Consider the following 25,456-nt stretch of genomic DNA (forward strand, 5'->3'; position numbering starts at 1 on the left):
GTTGGAAAATTTCTTCCCATCCAGCTTGTGACATATTTTACAGTAAATTACATTCAATGGCACGTCGCATTACCACCACTCAGTGCCGGATTGGAGGTAATTTTAACCTGTAATTGAACATTTGCGATGACAGTGGTACAGTGTCGACTTTCAATGTGGGGTCATAATTTGGATCTCTATGTTTACAAAAATGTCCAACTAAATAAGTCACATTACATGTCCGTCCAATTAGCTAAATGTCGAACTAATTGTAGATTACTGTACTTTAAATCTGGAAACAATTTAAGAATTGGTGAAAATTGAATAATTAGGAAAGTCCCCAACTATCAATAAGCTCAGAACAACTGCCAAATTCACATACTCATCAAATCCTGGCAAACAAATTATGAAAACATCAATTTGTGTTTTATTATTATTTTGGATAATGTTTTAGAAAGCATTGAACTTTATTTCCTAAACTCTTTTTTGGAAGGTTTAATGGCCCTGAAAAGCGCCTTGTTTTATGGAATGGTTCCAATTTAGAAAACTTAGTACTCGTGGTTTTGAAGAAAACCATTTCGAACGCCCTCGATGCCGCCTTGTTCTGGATTTGCCGCCAAAGCAGTTTGTATAAAGAACAAACTTTTTTCTTCTGCTACCTGATGCCGTTTTGCGATTGCGTTGGCACTCGCCACTCGCTGCAACTGCCTGTTGTTGTCTTGATGTCCACCGAACCGAATGTGTTCTGTTCCGAATGCAGGTTTTCTTATCGTCGCGAGCAGCTTTGCCAGCTAACTCGATCACTTCGGCGGCCGAAGCTATATAACGCCGGCTAGGTGGACTGGTACACTGGTACTAACGCGCTCGGCCTAGCTACCCTTGCGGGGAACTCCAGATCAACACAAGCGGGAACTCCAGATCAAGGTTCGAGCGGGATTTTGCCTTTCCCTTCACTTTTCCTCCTTTGCCATATCCAACCATGGCTGCTTGTGTTGGTTTGTTGATGTGAGGTGATGCGAAACGATGTGGTGTACGTTTCGGTTGAGAATGATCGTTACGGCAGCGGAGCGGGGATTTTTAAGCTGACTGGCTGGCTCGAGAATTACGCATGTGTGAGACTGCGACCGATGTTTCGTTCATTTTTTTCTTTTTCCTTTCCAATCGTGCTTCATTCTATTTCGCTGCTGCTCTGGTTGCCCGTTTTGGTCGGTACGATTTGAGGAGTACAAAATGGACCAATCAAAAATGGGCACATAGTGTATTTGGACAATGCTTGATATTTCACAATTATTCAATTATTTATCTCAAGAAAAATGAAATGTTATTCGTTATGATAGATGCGTAGATATATTTCCTATCAATTGATGCAAAAACCTTTGCGATCTATTGAGAAATGCTCGAGTTATAAGCGTTCCAAATCTTGCATTTTTTCCTACTTGTTCAATGCCTAGATTTCCATTTCACCCCCTATATCTTCCGGTTAGACGTAGTCCTACGTCAAAACAAACACTGATATTTGGTTTATACCATCCCTCAACTAAAAAGGCAGTTTGGATGACTTTTTTCTCTGAAACCTTTTGAAACAAGATGTAATTAGTTATTCCCCCTTATTCTGAATCGCGAGTGATGTGAGACAACAAAATCACTCGCTTTATACTGGAGGACACCTTACTTTCTAGATTCCTATTTCATACTCGAGTCGGTACTGAACTGAAACTCAAATCTCATCCAACAACCACTATCACGTCACGTCATTCATCTTCGGGGATACTGTGACTAGATCCATTTCACGTCGTTTGACGAGCAGAATAAGGGGGTTTGTTCAAATAATAAAATTCATAATATTTTCCATCGGATAAAGTTATTCCGAACCTTTTTTCATTTCAATTGTTAATCATATTGCTCTTTTTCTTATTATACCTATTTGATATTGATTTATACTATTGAGAGAAAAATAATTTCAATGGCATGTATGAATACGAAACGAATTGCTGAAGGTAAAACATAATTTGCTCTATTTTTTCGGATATATTTTTCGTCATCAGAATCGATTACGTTGAGTTCGATAGTTCGCCTACATATAATTGAATCATAAGACCATGCAACAATTTATGCTTCGAAAAACGTTTGAACACGTCGCGCTTCCTTATAAGGTCGTAATGCCGTGCGGTGAAAGATGCTGACATTCCGTTGTTTATTTTCCCTTTCTAAAGTCGCGCAGATTCCGATCGAGCTGTAAATCAATGAAATAAACGGTCGCTGTTTATCGCCAAGTTCAAATCACAAATGCACATTTCTTCCGAAGAGTTCATTGTGGAAGTTTTCGGTAAGGGGTAACAGGCAGCCACCGAGCGGTCCTATCTCCCTCCATTCAAAACGAACGATCAACGTTCGAGATCCCAGCTGCGGCATGAACTGTCCAAGTATAATTTATTAGTTTCCATCGCACCTAACTTTTCTTTCCTTTCGCTCGTTTAGAATGCGGTTGAAGTTCCAAATAAATTTAATATAAGTTAGTAAACTAAACTTGAAAAAAAAACAGAGCAAAAAATGGACCATCAAAACAAGTCCTAAATAAAGAATCGAGCGGACAGTGCAGAACGATCGTATATCAGTGGGCCAAAAATCGGGGCATTGAGAGAAAACGACAGAACACGAACGAATCAAAGTAATAATCTGATAGTGGTGCAGTTTTGGCAATGCGGTAAAAGGAATAAATATTTATGGCTTTGATCTTGAAGATCGATTTTCCATCGCATGGGTTTTTTTTTATGCTCGCATGTCCCCCCAGACCAAATAAGATCTTTCCTCGATGCGCTACGGCACTGCATAATGTGACATTTATTCTGGCCATAAACAATGAGGCCGTTCATCTTCTTGGCTGCCGAAGACGCGTCGTTCCGTTTTGTTGGGTCGTTTTTTTTTTTCTGCGAAACCGTTTTCTGCATAATCAGTGATTGGTTTAAAGATTTGCTGCGCCATTCAAATGGTGAATTCGGGTATAAAACACTTGGTGAAATTATTTTTTTTTAAATTTATCGGTCACAATATTAGAAATTGAAGTTATATTTGATATATAAATCTGAACAATGTAGGGGAAAATCTGGAATGACGGACACCTATGTATGATAGATAAATAAAATTTTTATTTTGAATTTTAATTTATTCATTTATTGTCGTAAATCAAAATTGTAGACCGATACATTCTTAATATTACTTAAAACTACTTACTTGAAACTAAAAAAAACTAAAGAGAGCTGGCTGGATAATTTATCCGTTTAATTTAGAAGAGGATTTTAACATAATCAAAATAATTTTTTTTATTTATTTATTTATTTCGTCAAACCAGCATAGACTAAATATGCTGCCCAAATATTACAGTGAAATTTAACTATATCTTAATCTATTCAGATAGTCTTTGAGCATTGACCTTGACATGGTTACATTTCACTGTGTTCGTTACAGAGGCTCATCATACGATTGATAGGACTACATTTAGCATAATTCGTTCTTCGGTAATCTATGTACAAAATGATAGGTTTTCTCAAGTGTATAATCGGTGCGTAAAAATTTAGATTTCCTAATATTCTTTCTGAGTCCACTCGTTGTGATATGATATCAATAATAAATATTAGGCTGTCAAAAAAGTCCTGCGGTATTTTTTTTGAATTTTCATTTGTTCATAAAATCTGTTTTAAGTCAAATATGCGCCGTTTTGTTCGATGACTTGTTCCCAATGAGATGCCAACTTCATAATACCCCTGTTATAGAAGCTCGCTTCCTTATTGGCAAAAAACTTCGATAGCCAATTTTCACAGGCCTCTTTTGTGGCTAACTTCTGACTACCTAGCTCGTTCGCCATGGACAAAAACAGGTGGTAGTCACTTGGTGCAAGGTCCGGACTATACGGCGAATACAAAAAAAACCTCCCATCCGAGCTCCCGGAGCTTCTGGCGCGTCACCAAAGAAGTGTGTGGCCTGGCATTGTCCTGATGGAAGACAATGCGGCCTCTGTTTATCAAAGATAGCCTCTTCTTCATGAGTGCTACCTTCAAGCGGTCCAGTTGTTGGCAGTACAGGTCCGAATTGAGCGTTTGGCCATAGGGAAGCAGCTCATAATAGATTATTCCTTGACAATCCCACCAAACACACAGCAGAACCTTCCTGGCCGTTGATGAGGGCTTGGCCACCGTCTGAGCCGTTTCAGCGGGCTTCGACCACGACCGTTTGCGCTTCACGTTGTCGTAAGTGACCCACTATTCATCGCCAGTCACCATCCGCTTCAGAAACGGGTCGATTTTGTTGCGATTCAGCAGCGATTCACATCCGTCGATACGGTCAAAGATGTTTTTTTGCGTCAACGTGTGTGGCACCCATACATCGAGTTTCTTTGTAAGTCCAAGCTTCTTCAAATGGTTAATAACGGTTTGATGACTTATCCCCAGCTCTTGGCCGATGCTACGGCTGCTACCATGCCGGTCTTTCTCGGCTAATTCAGCGATTTTGTCGCAATTTTCGACGATAGGCCTTCCGGAGCGTGGCGCATCTTCGACGACCTCTACACCAGAACGAAAACATTGAAACCATCGTTTTGCGGTGGAAATGGAAACTGTATCGGGTCCATAAACTGCACAAATTTTATTGGCAGCTTGAGATGCATTTTTGCCTTTGTCATAGTAGTTCTGTAAAATATGTCGGAATTTCTCTTTATTTTGCTCCATATTTGCGACACTATAACTCACGAACGACTTAACCAAACAAAACACTGTCAAGGACTATATTATAGCGCGCAAAAATACCTTTCCAACAAGCAATAGTATGACTCGATACAATGAATACAACTAGAACTACGCGCTTACAACGACACTTCGCGGAAATACCGCAGGACTTTTTTGACAGCCTAATAGAATCATGGCCGAGATCCGACGTTCTTTTAGGCTTTGAATTTTGATTAGCATACAGCGTGCCTCATATGAAGGGAGATGATATGGAGACCAGCCTAGTTTATGAAGTGCAAATAATAAAAATTATTTTTGTACAGATTCAATTCTGTCTTCGTGTGAAGTTTGATCTGACATATGTAATATACAATGTCTTTCTTGTGTACGGATCGTGGAAATGGTAACTAAAGCGTTTGATGAAGCTCAACATATTATTTGTTCTATGGATGATTGTATCATAATGATCAACGAAGGTTAGTTTCGAATAGAAGACCACGCCTAAGTCTCTTACTCAAGTGTGTTCTTTTTCTTGTAAAAGTCATCGAAGTGCAATTCCTAACATTGAGCAGTAATAAACTCTTAGTGCACCATTTATAAAATATGTCAACTTCATTTTTGAATGTTTGAGAGTTTTCTTCTTTCTTTATTTCCATATACAGCTTCATATCATCTGCGTAGATAAGTGCCTTAACACTGTTAAGAAAAACGCAAACGTCATTAACAAATAAAATGAACAAAAGTTGGATTTGGAATTTTCCCGATAAATCTTACCATTTGCGTACGGTCAGTCAAATATGATTCTAGCAATTTCAATAGCTTGTCTTCTATCCCTATTTTTTGAAGTTTAAGAAGGAGTAAGGGTATATCAACACGATCGAAAGCCTTACTAAAGTCAGTGTATAGAGCTTCAACTTGATTACGATTATCCATTGCATTCAAAGTGAATGTGACAAATTCCAGCAAATTTGTTGTTGTTGATCGTCCTTTGAAAACCCCGTGTTGCTTATTCGTAATTCGTGTCTTTAGTTGTTGAAAAAGTTTTTGGTTTATTATGGCTTCAGAGAGTTTTGAATCGCAAGAAACAATTGCTACTCCACGATAATTTCTTACATCGGATCTATTACCGGATTTGAATAATATTGGTACAAGAAAAGAGTTTTTCCATATTTTTGGGAGCATTTCTAATTCCAATGACTTATTGAAAAGCCATAAAAGTGGATGAATTAATTCAGATGCCAATTTTTTTTTATAAAAACCGGTGAAATTCTGTCAGGACCTGGCCCTTTCGAAACATCAAGCTTATTTAATAGGTCTGATCACGAACATCACTGCCACGTACTCTTTCACGTCACTTACACTTCACTTAATCTTTTTGTGTCTATCATCATTGTCACGGACAGTTGCGTGTGAAAATGAACTCCGTGAAGTGAGAGTGTTCATTCCCGTTTATAAGAGACATGTTGGTTGCATAATGTCGGGTGTTTGAACGTTGTGTCGGTTGCATAATTTCGGACGTTTGAACGTTATGCAGGTAAAATTAATACAGCGTATGAGATAATATTCCATTAAATTAATCGTATATTTTAGAATGACGAGTTTGTGATTATACCGCGATGATTAGTTTGCTGAATCAAATACTGGCTCAAAGATGAGGAGGAATACTTGGTTGCTCGGGAATAATGTAGTTGTTGAACATATGGAAATGTAATTCTACGCTAGAGATGAAACATGACTATTATGTTTAATAATCGAAATCTCGCATACTCTTGTACTTAGCTCTGTCTTACTCGTTTCAATAGTGAGAAATATTTAGAATCATTTTTTTATGAACCGTTTCTACAATTTAGATGAATAATAATATCTTCTATATCTCAGAACAAACCCAAATTTATCCACCTCACGATCAGTATAATCTGAGCTACTTCCATATGGGATTCTGAAGTTTATTCATCTTATCCTTCCCATTCTCGTGCAATTTGATATACGGGACATGAGGTTTGATTTGATTATTTCAACAGGAGCTGGTCAGCAGCGTCGGTCAGAAGCATAATCCTTATAGAAAACATCTGATGAGTTTCAAGGAATTTGAAAAAAGCGGAAAGTGATTCAGATTTCCTTTAGACGGATATCAAAATTATGGAAAAAGAACTAGAGAAAAAATTAAAAACAGTATCTTGTGAATGCTTTGACTCATTTTATCCTTGTTTGAAACTTATTATCACTTTTTTAATATTCTATCATTCAAAGTATGTCTTCAAAACAATACCGTTGAAAATATCTATAACGTAAAAAGTTATAACTATTGTCCTGATTCTGGTCTGGGCCGCCAATTGTGAATGTCTGAATTACAAAAAAATTAGCTCTGCAATGTTGGAAAAACTTTACAGTTATTATTTTACATTCAAAATATCAACAAATCAACATTATACGTAATCAATCATGATCGTATTTGGGCCAGTGGCCTCCATTGCCATTTTATGGTGTTGCAACTCTCTCTTAGTCTAATCCTAAAAATAGAAACAAAAAATTCCTGTTCATTCAAGACAATCGGAAGTAGACCTCTGCCATGTTTTAATGGGCCTAAGGGAACTACATTTTTAATCCTTAATTACATCCCATAGCGCATTTACAAACAAATTTACGTCCTCTGGATACGTCAGAATTTCGTACTAAAAGTGGCGGGTAAATTGCTGTTCGTCCGAAAAGGGTACAGAAGCAGTCGTTAACTTCCACACAGCGACATTGCCCGATCATGATCAGGAGATGAACGAGCAGATGCGTGATTATTTCGTCATGGAGAATTCCGGTGTCAGTGCGCCGTTCAACAAAATCGAGTCTGAGGAGGATAAACGGGCGATCCGAATCCTACAGGAGTCAACACGCCGCACGGAGGAAGGATCTAATTTTAAAATTTGAGACTGGGTTGTTGTGGAAAGTAGACGAGCCAAATTTCCCGGACAGTTATCCGATGGCCGTCCGTCGTCTAGAGGCACTAGAACGAAAACTAAAGGCGGATCCTCCATTAGCTGAACAAGTTCGCCAACAGATAGCTGGCTACGAGCACAAAGGTTATGCGCATAAAGCCTCTCTAACGGAACTAACATCTACACCTAGAAATCGGGTCTGGTATTTACCAATAGGAGTTGTAACCAGTCCAAGGAAACCAAACAAGATCCGGCTGATTTGGGATGCAGCCGCTAAGGTGGGTCATGTTTCATTCAACTCCCAACTTCTGAAAGGACCCGATCTCTTAACGCCGCTTCCAAAAGTTTTATGCCAATTCCGACAATTTTCAGTGGCAGTCTCTGGAGACCTGATGGAAATGTTCCACCAATTAAAAATCAGGTATCCAGACTACTTATCTCAGCGATTCGTGTTTCGTGCCAAGCCCTCTGATTATCCGCAAATCTACATCATGGACGTGGCGACGTTTGGGTCGACTTGTTCTCCAGCGTCTGCCCAATACGTGAAGAACCAAAACGCCAAAGAACTGTCCAATGAATTCCCCCGTGCTGCCGAAGCCATAATCCACAAGCACTATGTGGACGATTATCTCGATAGTTTCCGTACCGTCCAAGAAGCAATAGAGGTAGTGAACGAGGTCAAAACAGTGCATTCGAGAGGAGGTTTCAAGATGCGACACTTCTTGTCCAATAAGGCAGAGGTCCTACGTGGTATCGGCGAAGTTGCAGACGCAGAAAGCAAGAACCTGTCGTTGGAAAGAGCTGGGATTGTTGAATCGGTACTTGGAATGAAATGGCTACCAGGAGACGACGTTTTCACCTACTCCTTCGTTATGAGAGACGATCTCAAGCGGATATTGGAGGAGGACCTTGTTCCAACGAAGCGCGAAGGTGTTAAAGTGGTGATGACATTATTTGATCCCCTGGGACTTATCGCATTTTTTCTCGTTCATGGGAAAATCCTGATTCAGGACATTTGGGCCAGAGGAATCGGATGGGACGATTCCCAACGATCTATATGAACGCTGGCGTACTTGGACGAACCTTTTTCCGGAACTGGACTTACTTCGTATTCCACGATGTTATTTTCGGTCGGCTCTTCCTGAAAACGTAAACAATCTACAGATTCATATTTTTTGTGATGCCAGCGAAGCGGCGTTCTCATGTGCTGCTTACTTTCGTGTAAAACTAGACAGTGAAATACAGGTGGCATTCATCGGATCCAAGACTAAGGTTGCTCCACTCAAAACGATTTCGATTCCCCGGCTCGAGCTGAATGCCGCCGTGCTCGGAACTCGCTTTCTGGAAACTCTACAAAGCTATCACAGTCTACCAGTTCCCTGGAGATTTCTCTGGAGCGATTCGAGTACCGTCCTCTCGTGGATTTGTTCTGAGCATCGCCGGTACAATAAGTTTATTGCCGTCCGCGTCGGTGAAATCTTATCAAGCACAGATCAAATAGAGTGGAGATGGATCCCCACGAAGCTTAACATCGCCGATCAAGCAACAAAGTGGAATAGTGGACCACGGCTTTCGACAGAGAATCCTTGGTTTCGAGGACCAAATTTTCTGTACGAAGAAGAAGGCTCATGGCCAATACAGCGTTTAGTTGCTCCGACTACAGAAGAGCTCCGCTCAGATGCCATCATTTTGTGCCACCACACACCGCGGTTGGATATCCCAATCGATGTATCCCGGTTCAATTCGTGGACTAGGATTCAACGAACGGTAGCATTCGTGCTCCGCTACGTGGATAACTGTCGTCGAAGGAAAAGACACGAGAGTCTGCAACTGGGAGTTTTCACTCAGGACGAACTGAAGCGAGCTGAGGAACTACTGTGGAAGGTCGTTCAAAAGGAGGTATTCGCGGAAGAATTGTCAATTCTCGCTAAGTCACAGGGACCTCCAGAGAAACGACACTGTACAGTGTCCAGATCCAGTTCTATTTACAAGATATGGCCATTTATGGACGATCGTGGGATCTTGAGGATGCGTGGCAGAATCGGTATGGCTCCTTACATACCAAAAGAAGCTAAATTTCCCGCAATCTTGCCGAGAAATCACCCAATAACATTTCTGATAATTGACTGGTATCACCGTCGCTTTAACCATGCAAATCGGGAAACAGTCGTGAACGAGATCCGTCAACGATTTGAGATTCCGAAGCTTAGATCGATAGTGGAGAAGATTGCAAAGAATTGTGTTCCGTGTCGTATCTTCAAAGCTGCTCCGAATCCTCCACCAATGGCTTCTCTACCAGCGGTGCGTCTTACATCCTTCGTCCGTCCTTTTTCGTTCGTTGGGATCGACTACTTCGGATCGGTTTTCGTAAGAGTTGGCCGAAGTCTCGCAAAACGGTGGATTGCACTGTTCACATGCCTGACAGTTAGAGCAGTGCACATGGAAGTGGTGCATTCTCTCAGTACGGTATCCTGTATCATGGCCGTTCGTCGTTTTGTGGCTCGCCGCGGTCCCCCACGAGAATTCTACTCGGACAACGGGACATGCTTTCAGGGTGCCAGCAAAGAGCTCAAGAAGGAAATTGAAAAACGAAATGACGCCCTCGCATCAACATTCACGAGCGCCGAAACAAGCTGGAAATTCATCCCTCCTGCTGCGCCTCATATGGGGGGTGTTTGGGAGAGATTAGTTCGGTCAGTCAAGGTGGCAACAGGGGCTGTACTGGATGCGACCCGCAAACCCGATGATGAAACCTTGGAGACAGTCATCCTAGAAGCTGAGGCTACGATCAATAGTAGACCGCTCACTTTCGTACCACTGGAAACAGCTGATCAGGAGGCTTTGACGCCTAACCACTCTTTGCTGGGCGGTTCTACTGGAGTGAAAATTCACCCTACGGCTCCCGTGGACAGCCGCACTGTATTGAGGAGTAGCTGGAAGTTAGCGCAATTCATCACTGAAGAATTTTGGCGGCGTTGGCTCAAGGAGTACTTGCCTGTAATCACCCGCAGGTGTAAATGGTTTGAAGAAGTGAGGGATCTGGCCGTTGGCGACTTAGTGTTGGTAGTCAGTGGATCCACGAGGAGCCAGTGGTCAAGAGGACGCATCGAGCAGGTGTTTCCCGGCAAGGACGGGAGAGTACGTCAGGCGCTCGTACGCACTGCAACGGGAGTTCTTCGACGACCAGCAGTAAAACTTGCCGTTTTGGACGTCATCATTACATAAATTAATTGCACTTAAACTTAAATTGTAATCTAACTACACTAAAAGTGAGTCAATTTGCTTAAATCTATCTTATATATATATTGAACTAATAATATCTTAACCTAAATATAGTCCTAAATACTGCAGCGTAGAATCCGACGACTCACAACTTCAATCGCTATCAGTTTACCAAATGTGTAGGTTAATTCGATATTTTGTTAAAAATTAAACTAAATATATTATTTTCTAGCTAAAAGCTAACAGCATATCAAACCAGCGTTTGCTATAAAGAGTTGGAAACCCCCTTCGAGTCTTCTACCGTACAACCTTTGACACTTACTGTGTACACCAAGCTGGCCTTTTGTTAAAGTTGTAAATAAAAAACAAAAAAGGAATGTAGGGTAACACGGGGTGAGTTGGACCACCCCTTTATCTCAAAAAGTACGGCTCAACATGGATTTTTTATAATGTCATTTCCTATTCACCTGACGTAAAAATACTTTGTTAAAATTCGACAGGTGGATGGAAACGGCAGCATGAACACAACAAGCACTTTGATGTGAGTTTTCCGATCGTGGTTTTGAGGTTTTTCCCGCTGATTGAACAAACTTTTCGTGTATTGTGCAGTAAAGTTCTGTTCGCCTACAGAAGAGGAACAATTTGATGCAGCGAAACTGTAAGTTTGATAACCATAAATGAAATTGATTGCATCTCAATTTTTGCATGTTGTGTGGGGTGACATGGACACGTTTCGGTGGGGTGAATTGGTCCTACAGGTTTGAGGCTTTTCTTTGGTCTAATTGATTCCATATGCCGCTGAATTATACAAGAAAGGATGGGATGGCAACACTAGAAGAAGGAGGAGCTTGAAAGAGCAACGCAAGACCAAGCATCGAAAGTGTTCGAAAATGCTCGAACAACAGTGAAAAGATCCATTCAGAATTCGAAATGTTCTCAATCCAATTTTTCTGGTCTGGAATCTGGCCAAGACACCTGGTAGCGATCTCAGAATACTGTCACTGATTGTAACATCATCCCAAAATACTTTACATAAACATAAGTATATTTTTTTTCGATAAAACACACACTGGACCAAATCACCCCGCATCAAATTTTAATGTCCAAAAATCATCTCTTTTATTTTATGATATGTGTGGTAATTTGAAGATTGATATAATATAATGATTAAACATTATTGATTGAGAGAAAACAAGTGTAGCTCAGTATACAATGTGACATTTTTTATTTAGACTGAATTGGTTTGAAAATATGAGGCGATTTGATTAGGGAGTCAAAATTCCTCCCATTTCCCTTACAAAGAGCAGCCTGTTGTAAATTTTCGTCTGCAAAAAAAATAAGGTTCTCATTGTTATCAAGTATTTTTTGGGGTATTTTTCCTTAAATGAGTGCTTTACCATCACTTCTCTTGTAGTTTATCGAATCAGCAGTCTCATTTTTACTTCAGAGATATTAATAAAAAAATAAAGCCTTTCTCTATCAATAATGAATGACATAAATAATTATACCGTACCAGGTGCACCTTTACCACTTCAAAAATAATGTCATTCTGTAAAAAATAAACTAACATAATTGTTCAATGTACTTTAAATGTTGAGATGTTTGGTTTTTGATTTGAAGAGAAAAACAGTCGAGACAAATAGTTTGTCTATAATAGTCTATAACGTTATTTCTAGAACCGTAAGAACACTCGAAGACACGAAAAATAATATTAAGGCTTGACTCAATCTTTGGAAAACGCAATAAAAACCCTTAACTGGAACACGAAAAGTGTGGCGGCGAATGTTATTCTTCGAAACAAAACAAGGTTCATTGGACAGGAATCCACAATTTAACAAAATAATTATTTTGGATTGGATGGATGGTTGGGTAAAACGAAGCGAATCCGTCCTGATTGACCAGGACATGACTTTGATCCGGATTTTGAGACCCCTTTGGGATATCCTGTTCATTTTTTCTATTCTAGAATTTGTCCTGATTTTTGTTGTTGAATCATATTTTTATTGCTTTTTTTTTGTTTTTGACTAAAAAACACTTTATTAGTTAGTGACTATAATTTTGAGAGCATTTTAAGAGTGATTGTTTTCATTCAGAGTTTTCATTTCACCGTCTTCTTCTTCTTATATGGCACTAACGTTCCTAGAGGAACTCCGCCGTCTCAACGTAGTATTACTTGCGTCATTTTCATTAGTACTTAGTTGAGATTTCTATGCCAAATAACACGCCTTGAATGCATTCTGAGTGGCAAGCTCTAGAATACGCATGACCACAGTGCAAGTCAGAGGAAATTTCTTTGAAGAAAAATTTCCCCGACCAGAACGGGAATCGAACCCGAACCCCCGGCATGTTAGGTTTGACGCTAACCACTCGGCCACGGGAGCACTCATTTCACCGTAACGGTGTTGTTTTTGGGTTTTATCTGAAAGGAAGTGTCGTGTTACCAACGAATTTCATCGGAAAGATCCTTAAAGGACGTAAGGATTACATAGAATGACGTATTGATTATGAGGCTAAGTGCTACATAGGGTAGGGTGACCTTAACCCGACACCCTGAGTTGCAACGGCCATTCGTGACATAAAACTATTGTTTTTTGCGACTTTGGCATTGAAATGTATAGTGTGACTCTCTTAATATGTTTTTTATTGATCAACAGAGTTCATAAGTGTTAAAATAGGGGAAAACAGAGGTCAAAATCGGAAGTCCCTTTTTTAACACCTTCAAAAATGGTGGTCCTAAACCAACCTCCCCATGGTTCTGAACCAACTGACACCCCAAAACATTCAACTTATTTTACGTATAAATAAAAAATCTATATTTTCCTTTTTCTATGCATGGAAAACACAAAACGCCGTTTGCATAACTCGAGAACTAATCAGATTGATCTAATGAAAACTAATCAAATTGAACCAAATTTGGCATATTGAGGTTTCAGAGAGCAATAAATGTTTCAATGGTGGTTTGACACACCTACCCCCTCTCTAAGGGAAAGGGGGCTTCCACACAAATAGAGCACAAACTTCTGCATAACTCGAGAAGGAATCAATCGATTGGAGCCAAATTTTGGGCGGGACGAACTTTACCGGGTCAGCCTAATAAAACGGAAAGAGTTCTTACTCCAATTAACAGAATAGCTTTCCACCAAATACAAGACAGCAAGACAGAAAAATTCATCAGAATATACAGACGCACAAAGCGTCTGCAAAAACAAATGTCATGGTCAATGGGTCAAATGCCGACTTTGCTGGAACTACACTGTGTTTCACAACTATAGAACCACTCATTTTTTCTGAGTTTCCAGAGAAACGGTTGAAGTGAAGTATATAGTGTAGGTTATAATAACTATCTTATTTTAAAAGACTGGCCATTTGAACTTTATTGTTGTGTTCAGGCGCGAAACATTCAAAAAACTAAAATTCCAGTGTTTCATAACTATAGAACCAGATGGAAAAACTCTCACTCCTTAAGAGACGAATGAACTCTCAGAGTTTAAAGTCTCTCTAATTCAATACCTTCCTTCTCACTCCTTTGAAAAATTAACGTCAATTTCATATGGATTACAATAAGTTTCTAATTCGTAGGTCATCTTTAGTTATCAATCAGTTCAAATAATCCATTCGGGGTGGTTTTGACCTAGTTGCGCCATGTTATAGTGGGTATCTCATTCTACGCAGAGGATACTTCTCGTTTAAGCTCTTAAAATCACTCATACTGCTTGTGAACTGCATCTACTATTCATCCGCTCACTCCTCATAAGTTCCTGACAGGATTTTGATTTGGTAAACAAGCTAATCAGTCCAAAATCTGAAGCCCCTATTCATTAAACCGTACCAAAAAATTGATAATTATGTATTTGAATTCAAGTTATTTTTATTCAAAGTAATAAAATAATTCAAGGTAATCTTTAGCTTGAATCTTGATTATTAATTGTTGTTACATAGTTTCAACTATTTTGTCAGTACCCTTTTGTACCAATTTCGCTTCCGAATTTGCAGCTTTTACTGCAATTTTTAGTTCTTCAAGCTTTTCTTTCTGCTTCATCCGTTCTTCTTGTTTCATCAACTTAGTAAACGTTTGGATTTCTTTTTCTTTCCGTTTCAAATCAGTTTTCTTTTTCCTTTCCTCAAGTATTTGGCGCTTCGTCGTTTCAATCAACTTCTTCGCAGGTTCTACTTGTTTATGCAACATATCCCAGGACTCGCTTGTGGCCGCTGCAGGAGTAACGTGAGGCTTACTTTTACCGTGAGTTGACGAGTTGCCAGGATACACGGCAGCAAAGAGAGGATTCAACGTTTCCACTGTTAAAAGTTCATCCAGTTGCACATTGTCCACTAATTATTCAGTATTCCTCATATCAATCTGTTGGTCTGTAGTTGAAAAACATTTGTATTATTTATATAAGATTTCAACATATTTTGGTGCATTATATGAATCTACGCTGTGCATTCATAATAAGCCTGAATACTCACATTGTAGTATCACCAATTTCAACTGTCCGAAATATGAATCTCAGGGAGAAAAGTTTGAATCAAATTTCGGACATTTCATTTTGTGATTTTTCTTCAAAAATTAGATTATACTTGAATATTTTTAACAGTCAGTAAACAGATAATGATGATGATAACTAATAAAATACGAGATAAAGGGCCTGGCCGGGTAAGGGAGTAAAAAGTGCCCCCAAACCAAATCACTAGCTGTATGGCAAATATTGTAAAGGATATTAAATAAGAAATTTTGGTGGTTTATTTGAACCCCTATGTGGTTTGACGTAGGATCTATAGTAAAAAACGCACTTTTTCGATAATTTCACGCCATCCTCAAAAGATCCGAGATAAAAATTTGAAAAAAATACTGAATGTGCATCTTACTACGGTGTATCAAAAAAAATTATCAAAAAAAAAAATTTCATCAAAAATTTTAGTACTAAAATAAATATTGAAATCTTGAAATTTTTTTTTTGGGCTTTAGAGATTCAGTACTACTCTAATTCATATTTTAATGTGTTTCTACGGCTTTTCTAGATATGTGTGATTTTATTCAGATTTTTTTCAGTGTTGAGCGGTATCAAAAATTTTTTTTTTTTATATTTCCAAAGAGTGGTTAGGTAAGGGAGAAAAGGTGCCCCCAAACCAAATCACTAGCTGTATGGCAAGTATTGTAAAGGATATTATATAACAAATTTTGGCGGTTTATTTGAACCCCTATGTGGTTTGACGTAGGATCGTTTTTCGTTTATTTCAGGCTATCCTCAAAAGATCCGAGATAAAAATTTGAAAAAAATACTGAATGTACATCTTACCACGGTGTATCAAGAAAAATTATCAAAAAAATATTTCATCAAAAATTTTAGTACTGAAAAGGACGGGTGGGTAATGTCGGGGACATAACCGGAGTGACGTAGGACTATACAAAGGGGACAGCTTTTGTTAAATATATATTTTAAATATATTGTTTTATTTTCTTCTCCTACGTGAATACCTACCTATCTACCTGAAAAATGGGTTAGTTTACTGTTTACTCTTTATGAATATGTTGATGGTTCTGAAAAGAACCTTTGGTGTTGTGTTTTTGTTATCACTCGATATTCCCATCTTGTTCGGTTAAACCTTCCTGTTTAGCTATTGCGTTTGCCACTCGCCACAGCTTTCACAGTTGGAAAATTTCTTCCCATCCAGCTTGTAACATGTTGTTCAGTAAATTACATTTAATGCGACGCGCCGGAGAAACACTTTGCCACTCACTGAAACTAATTGTTGCCTTGATGAGCGGCGAACCGAAGCTGCTCTGTTCTTGATGCGGGTTTTCTGATTGTTGTGAGCAGCTTTGCAAGCCAACTCGAGCACTCCGACGGCCGAAACTCTATAATTGCTGTTAGGTATACTGGTGCTTCGGCACCAATCCGTTCGGCCTAGTTACCCTTGCGGAACAATCAGTGAATGCGACCAACAGGGAACTGGAGACCTGTACGGTTCGAGTGAGACTTTGCCTTTCCCTTAACTTGTCCTCCTTTGTTACGTCCACGATGCCGATGCCGTACAACCACACGGGTTTACGGTTTGAAAGAAAATAAGATATTTTTTTGGGGTCCGCGTGTTTTATATTCTAGCGGTACACACTCACAGGATAGAGACAAATCGGCAGACTCAGCCAAAGGGGCGAGTCCAACGAGACGAACGAATGAGCGTTAAAAGGGAGCGATGGCAAAAAAATACATTCATTATGATTTGTTCGCTCGTTGGATTCACATGCAGGCTAAAAAGGGTCCTTTTCAGGATCACAAAATTATCTTCAATCTAAAGAGTTTATTGTTTTGTTATCACTCGATATCCCCATCTTGTTTAGCTAAACCTTTCTGTTTAGCGATTGCATTTGCCACTCGCTACAGCTTTCACAGTTGGAAAATTTCTTCCCATCCAGCTTTGTGACATGTTGTACAGTAAATTACATTCAATGCGACGTGCCGAAGCACCACTCAGGGTCGCATTGGAGGCGATTTTAACCTTTAATTGAACATTTGCGATGACAGTGGTACAGTGTCGACTTTCAATGTGGGGTCATAATTTGGACCCCATACTCTATGTTTACAAAAATGTCCAACTAAATATGTCGCATTACAGGTCCGTCCAATTAGCTAAATGTCGAGATAAGTGTAAATTACTGTACTTTCAATCTAGAAGCAATTTAAGAATTGGTGAAAATCAATAAGCTCAGAACAACTGCCAAATTCACATATTCATCATATCCTGGCAAACAAATTATGAAAAAATCAATTTGTGTTTTATTATTATTTTGGATATTGTTTTAGAAAGCATTGAACTGTATTTCCTAAACTCTTTTTTGGAAGGTTTAATGGCCTTTTCCTCCTTTACCATGTCCAGAATGGCTGCTTGGGTTGGTTTGTTGATGTGTTGTGATGCGAACCGATGTGGTGTACGGTTTGAATGAGAATGATCGTTACGGCAGCGGAGCGGGGATTTTTAAGCTGACTGGCTGGCTCGAGAATTACGCATGTGTGAGACTGCGACCAATGTTTCGTTCATTTTTTTTCTTTTTCCTTTCCAATCGTGCTTCATTCTATTTCGCTGCTGCTCTGGTTGCCCGTTTTGGTCGGTACGATTTGAGTAGTACAAACTGGACCAATCAAAAATGGGCACATAGTGCATTTCGACAATGCTTGATATTTCACAATTATTCAATTATTTATCTCAAGAAAAATGAAATGTTATTTGTTATGATAGATGCGTAGATATATTTCCTATCAATTGATGCAAAAACCTTTGCGATCTATTGAGAAATGCTCGAGTTATAAGCGTTCCAAATCTTGCATTTTTTCCTACTTGTTCAGTGCCTAGATTTCCATTTCACCCCCTATATCTTCCGGTTAGACGTAGTCCTACGTCAAAAAACTATTTAAATTTTGAAATTTTTTTTTTGGGATTTAGAGATTCAGTACTACTCTAATTCATATTTAAATGTGCTCTTATGGCTTTTCTAGATTGATGAATATCTTTAAGCTGTTTTTTTTCGAATATCTAATAATAAAAATAAAATAATAAAAAAAATAATACACAGTACAAAAAATGTTATAGATTTTCTGGAATTTCGAAATTTTGAAAAAAAATATAACTTTACTGTGTATTTTTTTATTTTATTTTTATTATTAGATATGTGAAAAAAAAACAGTTTGAAGATATTTATCAATCTAGAAAAGCCGTAAGAGCACATTTAAATATGAATTAGAGTAGTACTGAATTTCTAAATCCCAAATTTTTTTTTTCAGAATTTTAACATTTTTTTAGTACTAAAATTTTTGATGAAATTTTTTTTTGATAATTTTTCATGATACACCGTGGTAAGATGTACATTCAATATTTTTTTCAAATTTTCATCTCGGATTTTTTGAGGATGGCCTGAAATAAACGAAAAAGTACGTTTTTCACTATAGATCCTACGTCAAACCACATAGGGGTTCAAATAAACCCCCAAAATTTCTTATTTAATATCCTTTACAATACTTGCCATACAGCTAGTGATTTGGTTTGGGGGCACTTTTTACTCCCTTACCTAACTACTCTTTGAAAATATATAACAAAAAAAAATTTGATACCGCTCAACACTGAAAAAAATCTGAAAAAAATCACACATATCTAGAAAAGCCGTAGAAACGCATTAAAATATGAATTAGAGTAGTACTGAATCTCTAAAGCCCAAACAAAAATTTTTCAAGATTTCAATATTTATTTTAGTACTAAAATTTTTGATGAAATTTTTTTTTGATAATTTTTTTTGATATACCGTAGTATTTTTTTCTAATTTTTATCTCGGATCTTTTGAGGATAGCCTGAAATAAACGAAAAACGATCCTACGTCAAACCACATAGGGGTTCAAATAAACCGCCAAAATTTGTTATATAATATCCTTTACAATACTTGCCATACAGCTAGTGATTTGGTTTGGGGGCACCTTTTCTCCCTTACCTAACCACTCTTTGGAAATATAAAAAAAATATATTTTTTGATACCGCTCAACACTGAAAAAAATCTGAATAAAATCACACATATCTAGAAAAGCCGTAGAAACACATTAAAATATGAATTAGAGTAGTACTGAATCTCTAAAGCCCAAAAAAAAATTTTCAAGATTTCAATATTTATTTTAGTACTAAAATTTTTGATGAAATTTTTTTTTTGATATTTTTTTTTGATACACCGTAGTAAGATGCACATTCAGTATTTTTTTCAAATTTTTATCTCGGATCTTTTGAGGATGGCGTGAAATTATCGAAAAAGTGCGTTTTTTACTATAGATCCTACGTCAAACCACATAGGGGTTCAAATAAACCACCAAAATTTCTTATTTAATATCCTTTACAATATTTGCCATACAGCTAGTGATTTGGTTTGGGGGCACTTTTTACTCCCTTACCCGGCCAGGCCCTTTCATGAACGGTTGAATTCTACATGCTCACGCTAAACGAGCGTCAAACACAAACGCCTGTGTGTCTTGATGACACAGAATACACTGAATACAATATAATTCTAATGCCAAAATTAACTAAACATACAAATTTAATTTTTGTGAGATTGTTTTGTAGCATTTTGTAATACAGCATGCGGCCCAAAGGTCCAAAATTTCAAAATTCAGGTCCAATTTTTTGATTTTATAAATAACAACAAGAAATCGGGGGTCTACGTAGCCACATTAGTTGCGCGTTCGCTTAGTAAGCGATCGATCGTGAGTTCAAAACTCAGGGCCCTCATTGACCATCTTTGTGTTGTTACAGAATACATGTGACATGTACACGATTGAAATTCGGCTCTGTTACAGCTAAAATGCTAATGAGCCTAAAATAAACAAAAGGGATAAAAAAACAAGAAATCGGCGTTACAAACGACGATCCTCTTAGTTTGTAACTTAGGACTAGTTCCTCGTTACACCGATACTGTTACTGATAGATTTGCTTATTACACTGTCCAAAACGCCAAAGGACAAGGTTGGACAAATAGTTTGAAAGCCGCCAATCAGCTAGTTATACCTAGGAATGCAACGAGAACACTCCATGACAATAATGAAGTGCACAATTATTTCTCCCAAGTAGATCATCTTCAGTATCTTATCATGACGATAGAAAGCGACGTCCAATTGCCTAGCCAGGAATGTATTCTTCGTTAATTATGAAATTTATAATGAGCTTCGCTGTACAGCAGACATAAATAATACAAAAAAGTAAGATGGCAGTAGCACTTTTGCGCCATTTTTTTTGTTATGCACATTTCCCTCCACAGAGAACTGCAAGAACACGAACATTACTCTGGAACGATGCCATACTTATGCTTGGCTCTTCTGTCAGCGGAACGGAACGTCTGGCGAAAACGGAAGGGCATACCGCATATGTGTCTGGTCCGAAAAATAGAGAAACGATCGCGCAAGGGGAAACATGTTTTCAATCCTCCCGGTGGAGTGTAAATTTTATTCCCTCATCAAGTTTCTCCGGAGTTGAATAAGTTTACTTGTGGCAACAGGAGATGCTCAAAATTGAACATGCATAGATTGATGTCGGAGCAATTGTTCAAAAAGTTTAAAATCACATCAATGACGAGAAAATATCATTAGATACGATTAATTAAATGATCAGATTATATTCACTGATACAATCTGGACATCCCTCGCAGAGCCAGTGCTGTGCGTACTGGTTTGATAAATTTGCGTAAAACAAGCAGTGAGTTATACAACTCAGTTTTTGTAGTGCCATTACTCATTTGTTTAAGTTTTTTGTTTGTATTAAACCTTCTTCACGCACGAGACGTAACGCTGTTTGCAAATCAAGATCATAGGTTGGGACCCCATGATGAAATCGTAATCACTCCGCTAGACTGAATACAAGACCTCTTCTCACCCGTATGCAGTGTATAGTTATGAATGTGTTGTGCTGTGTAACTGTGTACACGGAGGTAATTACATTTTTTGTGTTCTGTATTGTTGGTAGCTGTAATACGATACGGCGTAGATTGTTTAGATAAAGAACTATCCCTGCTTTCATTCGAAGAATTTATTAATACTCGTTTAATGAATTGTACTGAATACCGAATTGAGTGGGAGGGGCCAAAAGTTTGGCCCGCCTTTCCATTTAGCTGCTATGCATTCAAAACTGATGGGTTCCTTTGACATCATATCGCTTGTAAATAAAACTGAGAGGAATGAAACTTCATACATGCGATTGTTCTTTATTATTCTTTATCGTCACACAGATCGATTAAAATTTATAATAAGCAATAATTGAATTTAACCATTTAGAATGTAAGACTACGTTCACCAAAAAGGTTTTGGATGTAAAATGATAAACTAAAAACTGAACATGTAAGTAATCATTTCGAAAGCTTATAACTCGTCCAATACTTGATAAATCACAAAGATGTTTACATCTTTTGATTGGAATTATTCCTACGCATCTATCATGATAAAGTATCTCATTTTTGAAATGAACAATTGAATGAGTAATTGTAAAATGTGAATCATTATATAATTTTTTTGATTTGAAACTCAGCCATTTGATAGCCAAAATACACATCAAAACTTATCCTGTTAACGCCGAACACATAAATATATTCTAGTGAGAATCACTGTGATAAAATCAAGTAAGAACATTCTGTTTTCACAAGTTTTACCACTGATGTTGCACAAGTAAAACAACAACAACTCTCCTCCAGTCCCTCCACGCCTCATTAGGTCCTGGTATCCAGAATCAATCAATCAAGTTTTAGGCAAAAATTGAAGACGTTATCTGAATAAGCACTAATTATACCATAAATTCTTTGAAACGAATTTAGTTTTTATGCACCAATCTGTGATAAGAGCGAATTTATGAAACATCATAATAATATTTAAAATGTTTTAGGTATTCGCTATTTTTATGTTTCTCGAGATTTGCTTAACCGAACTTCAATGTTTATATACCACTGAATAAACCATTGTTTCAAGAGCGGTACGTGGACCTAGATTTTATTTTGTAATGTATGAGAAACAAGCATTTGAAAAACAGGTATTTTGACGCGTTGTTACGTCCCAAACATAGAAAATTTGCCATAAAATCTCAATCTTCAAGGTTGTCTCTCTAAGTATTCTTCTATATTCCTGAATTGAGTGGAGTTCAACCATCCATTATTCTATTTTTTTTCTTGAGTATCTCTTCGGTTAATGTTGTTCTATCGATTGTATTTGACCACTGAAAATGGGAGGAAGAGAGAGAAGTAATTTTGTTTTACTTAATTTATTTATTATTTGTAAAAGAGAAGCGTAAATTTGTTTTACCTAATTTGTTTTTTATTTGTTTATCGTTCTTTCAAGAGCACATACAGATTCAAACAAAAAAAAAATCTATATTTGAAAAAAAGTTACAAGCCGATAAATCGGGGGAGCTCCGAACAACAGTGCCATGGCGCACACGATTTCAACCTTTCTGGTTATCCCAAATAAAACAGAAAACAAATTGATTGTTAATCAGCAAAGATGCCGCTATGGTTTGAACTATGGAGAAGTCAAAAACAAAGTTTTTAAACAAAATGACGGCAATTTGAAATAAATTGGTACCTTTTGGTGCATTTTTATGACGATTTCATTCTTGACGTAGAACTACGTCTTTCATTAAGGGTGCCAAATCAGAGAACAGGTCACGTTTTCATGAAATAAAGTTTACGTTAATAATTATTTTTGCCGCGAACGGATTTTGGCGATTTACATACCAAACGAATCGGAAATTCCCTAAGATTTGTTTGATATGCTATACATTACAATCCCATAGTCTGTATATGGTTTAAATTGATGAAAATTGGAGGCATTCCCATTTCCTCATACATTTGTTCTGTCTATTTGTGTGCTTTCCCGAACAGAGCTGTCAATAACGAGCGACGAAGGGGAAATCGTAAGATGTAAAGCCTCTGCGAACGAAGGAAAAGAAGAAGAACGAAGGGAAATATTTGCCTAGAATATAAACAGTGGATCTCGCTGAGGCAAACTTTTTCATTCTTCGTGAGGAAATCGACTGAACAACATCGTTGCTGGGCGAGCTGGACGGCGAGGAATCGAATGTCTTTCTCAAGGCAATGGGGGTGGAGGAGTAATATGATGGATAAAGTAAAGTTTTCCAAGGGCCCTTTTGAAGGTTAGAGACGAATGAACTGAAGAAGTTTAAAGTCTCAAGCAAGGATGGAAGGCAAACTTTCAGTATCGTTCTGTGTTCAAAGCAATGAATATCGCTTGTTCTTCCTTGTTTTGTGTCATCACATGTCTTCGTATCGGATTGAACTGTGGACGCGACCAAATTTCTTACTCGCTGATGTCTCTGACATTGCAATCATTACATCAAACTGACGCCATTCCATTAAGGTTCAGAACTACGTAATTGAGTGGGGAATCATTAAACTAGGCTATCATCGGCTCACCAAGAACATAATTGTTCTGGAATTTTGTGTGTCATTTGGTTTCGCATGACAGTAGCAAAACTATCTCCACCAAGGATGAAGGCTAAGCTAATCGAGACTGGAAATATTAATAGAAAGGGCTTCTGTTGAGAAGAGCGCGGAGCGGAGATAAGTGTGTGTATTTTTAGTTGCTTCAAGCCCTCGATATATGGATATTTGTGTGCGTACGTGTGTGCTTCATAACCCGTACGCAAGAATAGTTCATCTTCGCTAAAACCCCATTTGTATCTGCTCCCGTGTGCATTGGCCCTGTCGCGATGCAACAATCGCCTATTTTTTATGCCATGATTGACGGTTAGTTGCTGTTGCAATTTACGCAGTTTTAATGATACATGTAAACAAGGAGGGGAGATAGCGGAGGGAAATATTTACGCTAGAGTATTAGTAATAAATCTCTGCTGAGGAAAATATTCAGTCTTTTTCCAAGCAGTTCAAATTGTGTTTTCTGTCATCAATGCATTGAACTGACGCTATAGTGGAGCAGGTGTCAAGGATTTGCACCAAAAATTTTTTTGGGGAATACCAAGTTGTTCAATAAGCTATATTAAGTTATTTATTTATTTGGGCTCACGTGCCGGTCGCAAAACTTCTTTCAACTAGGATTGTAATCTAATCTTGATCTTAATGAAGCAGTGTTACTCTTTTCGAGGTTATGGATATTAACAGATAGAGTTTATTTCGTTAATTTAGTCACCAAGAATTTGGTTTCGCTTGCCAGTAGCAAAACTTTCTCCACTAAGGATGACAGCTGCGCTTATCTCGATCATGTATTGTTCTGCGAACAGAAGAATTAATCATCAAATAATTATAATCAAATGATTCTACAATAAAAAAACATTTCAGGGCGACCAAACTGGTAGAATAATTATTTCAAAATTTTCGTAGCATTATAAAATAATATCTGCAATTATAAACAAGCGACTTGAATTAAACCACAGTGTAGTTCTACGTCAACAATGTGGTCGTGTCTTGAACACAACCTCCTATATGTTTTAATAATAATTTCCAGATTGTAATTCCTTATTTTATGGTCACAGATAATCAAGGAATTGGACTTTGGGGATGCACATACCACGAGAGCTTCAGAAGTATTTCTTTTCAGGATTATGGAGATTTCCTTGTTGTTTATGAAGATGATGGAGCTAACCTTGTATTACTTGGAGGAAAAGAAGAATACGGAGTCGGAGAAAGAGAAGAAGGAGGAGAAGGGGATGGAAAAGGAAAATAAGAAGCAGAAGTAGTAGTAGTAATAGTAGTTGTAGAAAAAATAAGAAAAAGAAGAAGAAGAGAAAAAAATGAAGAAGATAAAGAAGAAGAAGATAAAGAAGAAGAAGATAAAGAAGAAGAAGAAAAAATAAAAAGAAGAAAAATAAGAAGAAGCACAAGAAGAAAAATAAGAAGAAGAACAAGAAGAAGAAGAAAACAAAAATGAAAAGTAGAAAATATAGGTGAAGGATCATAGCACTCGAAATATTGTATACTTTTTAATAAACCTACACAAATTTTCCATTCGATATTCAATTTGGAGGTTATATTCAGTGTTTAGTCTAAAAATTCAGAAATGATTCTTCAGTAATAGTGGTTTAAGTTACAGAAAAATGGTGCATAACAGTTCGACTGAAAAGTTCATAAGG

General features: G+C 37.8%; 1 protein-coding gene across 1 annotated transcript; it reads left to right on the forward strand.

The window, feature by feature from the left end:
* The first annotated feature begins 7,668 nt into the window (after positions 1–7,668).
* Positions 7,669–25,063, forward strand: LOC129766115 (uncharacterized). Its single transcript, XM_055766572.1, has 3 exons — positions 7,669–8,565; positions 8,789–10,762; positions 24,860–25,063. Exons 1-3 carry the CDS (start codon positions 7,669–7,671, stop codon positions 25,061–25,063), a joined length of 3,075 nt encoding a protein of 1,024 aa, XP_055622547.1.
* The last annotated feature ends 393 nt before the right edge of the window (positions 25,064–25,456 follow it).

The sequence above is a fragment of the Toxorhynchites rutilus genome, chromosome 2 (genome assembly GCF_029784135.1).
Source record: "Toxorhynchites rutilus septentrionalis strain SRP chromosome 2, ASM2978413v1, whole genome shotgun sequence".
In the NCBI taxonomy this organism is placed as follows: domain Eukaryota; kingdom Metazoa; phylum Arthropoda; class Insecta; order Diptera; family Culicidae; genus Toxorhynchites; species Toxorhynchites rutilus.

Bases quoted from the DNA above. Each gene is read 5' to 3' on its own strand.
- LOC129766115 (XM_055766572.1), top strand. From the start codon at position 7,669: ATGGCCGTCCGTCGTCTAGAGGCACTAGAACGAAAACTAAAGGCGGAT. The intron at 8,566-8,788 runs GTGATGACATTA...AACAATCTACAG, and splicing joins AGCGCGAAGGTGTTAAAGTG to ATTCATATTTTTTGTGATGC. The intron at 10,763-24,859 runs GTACGTCAGGCG...TTATGGTCACAG, and splicing joins TTCCCGGCAAGGACGGGAGA to ATAATCAAGGAATTGGACTT.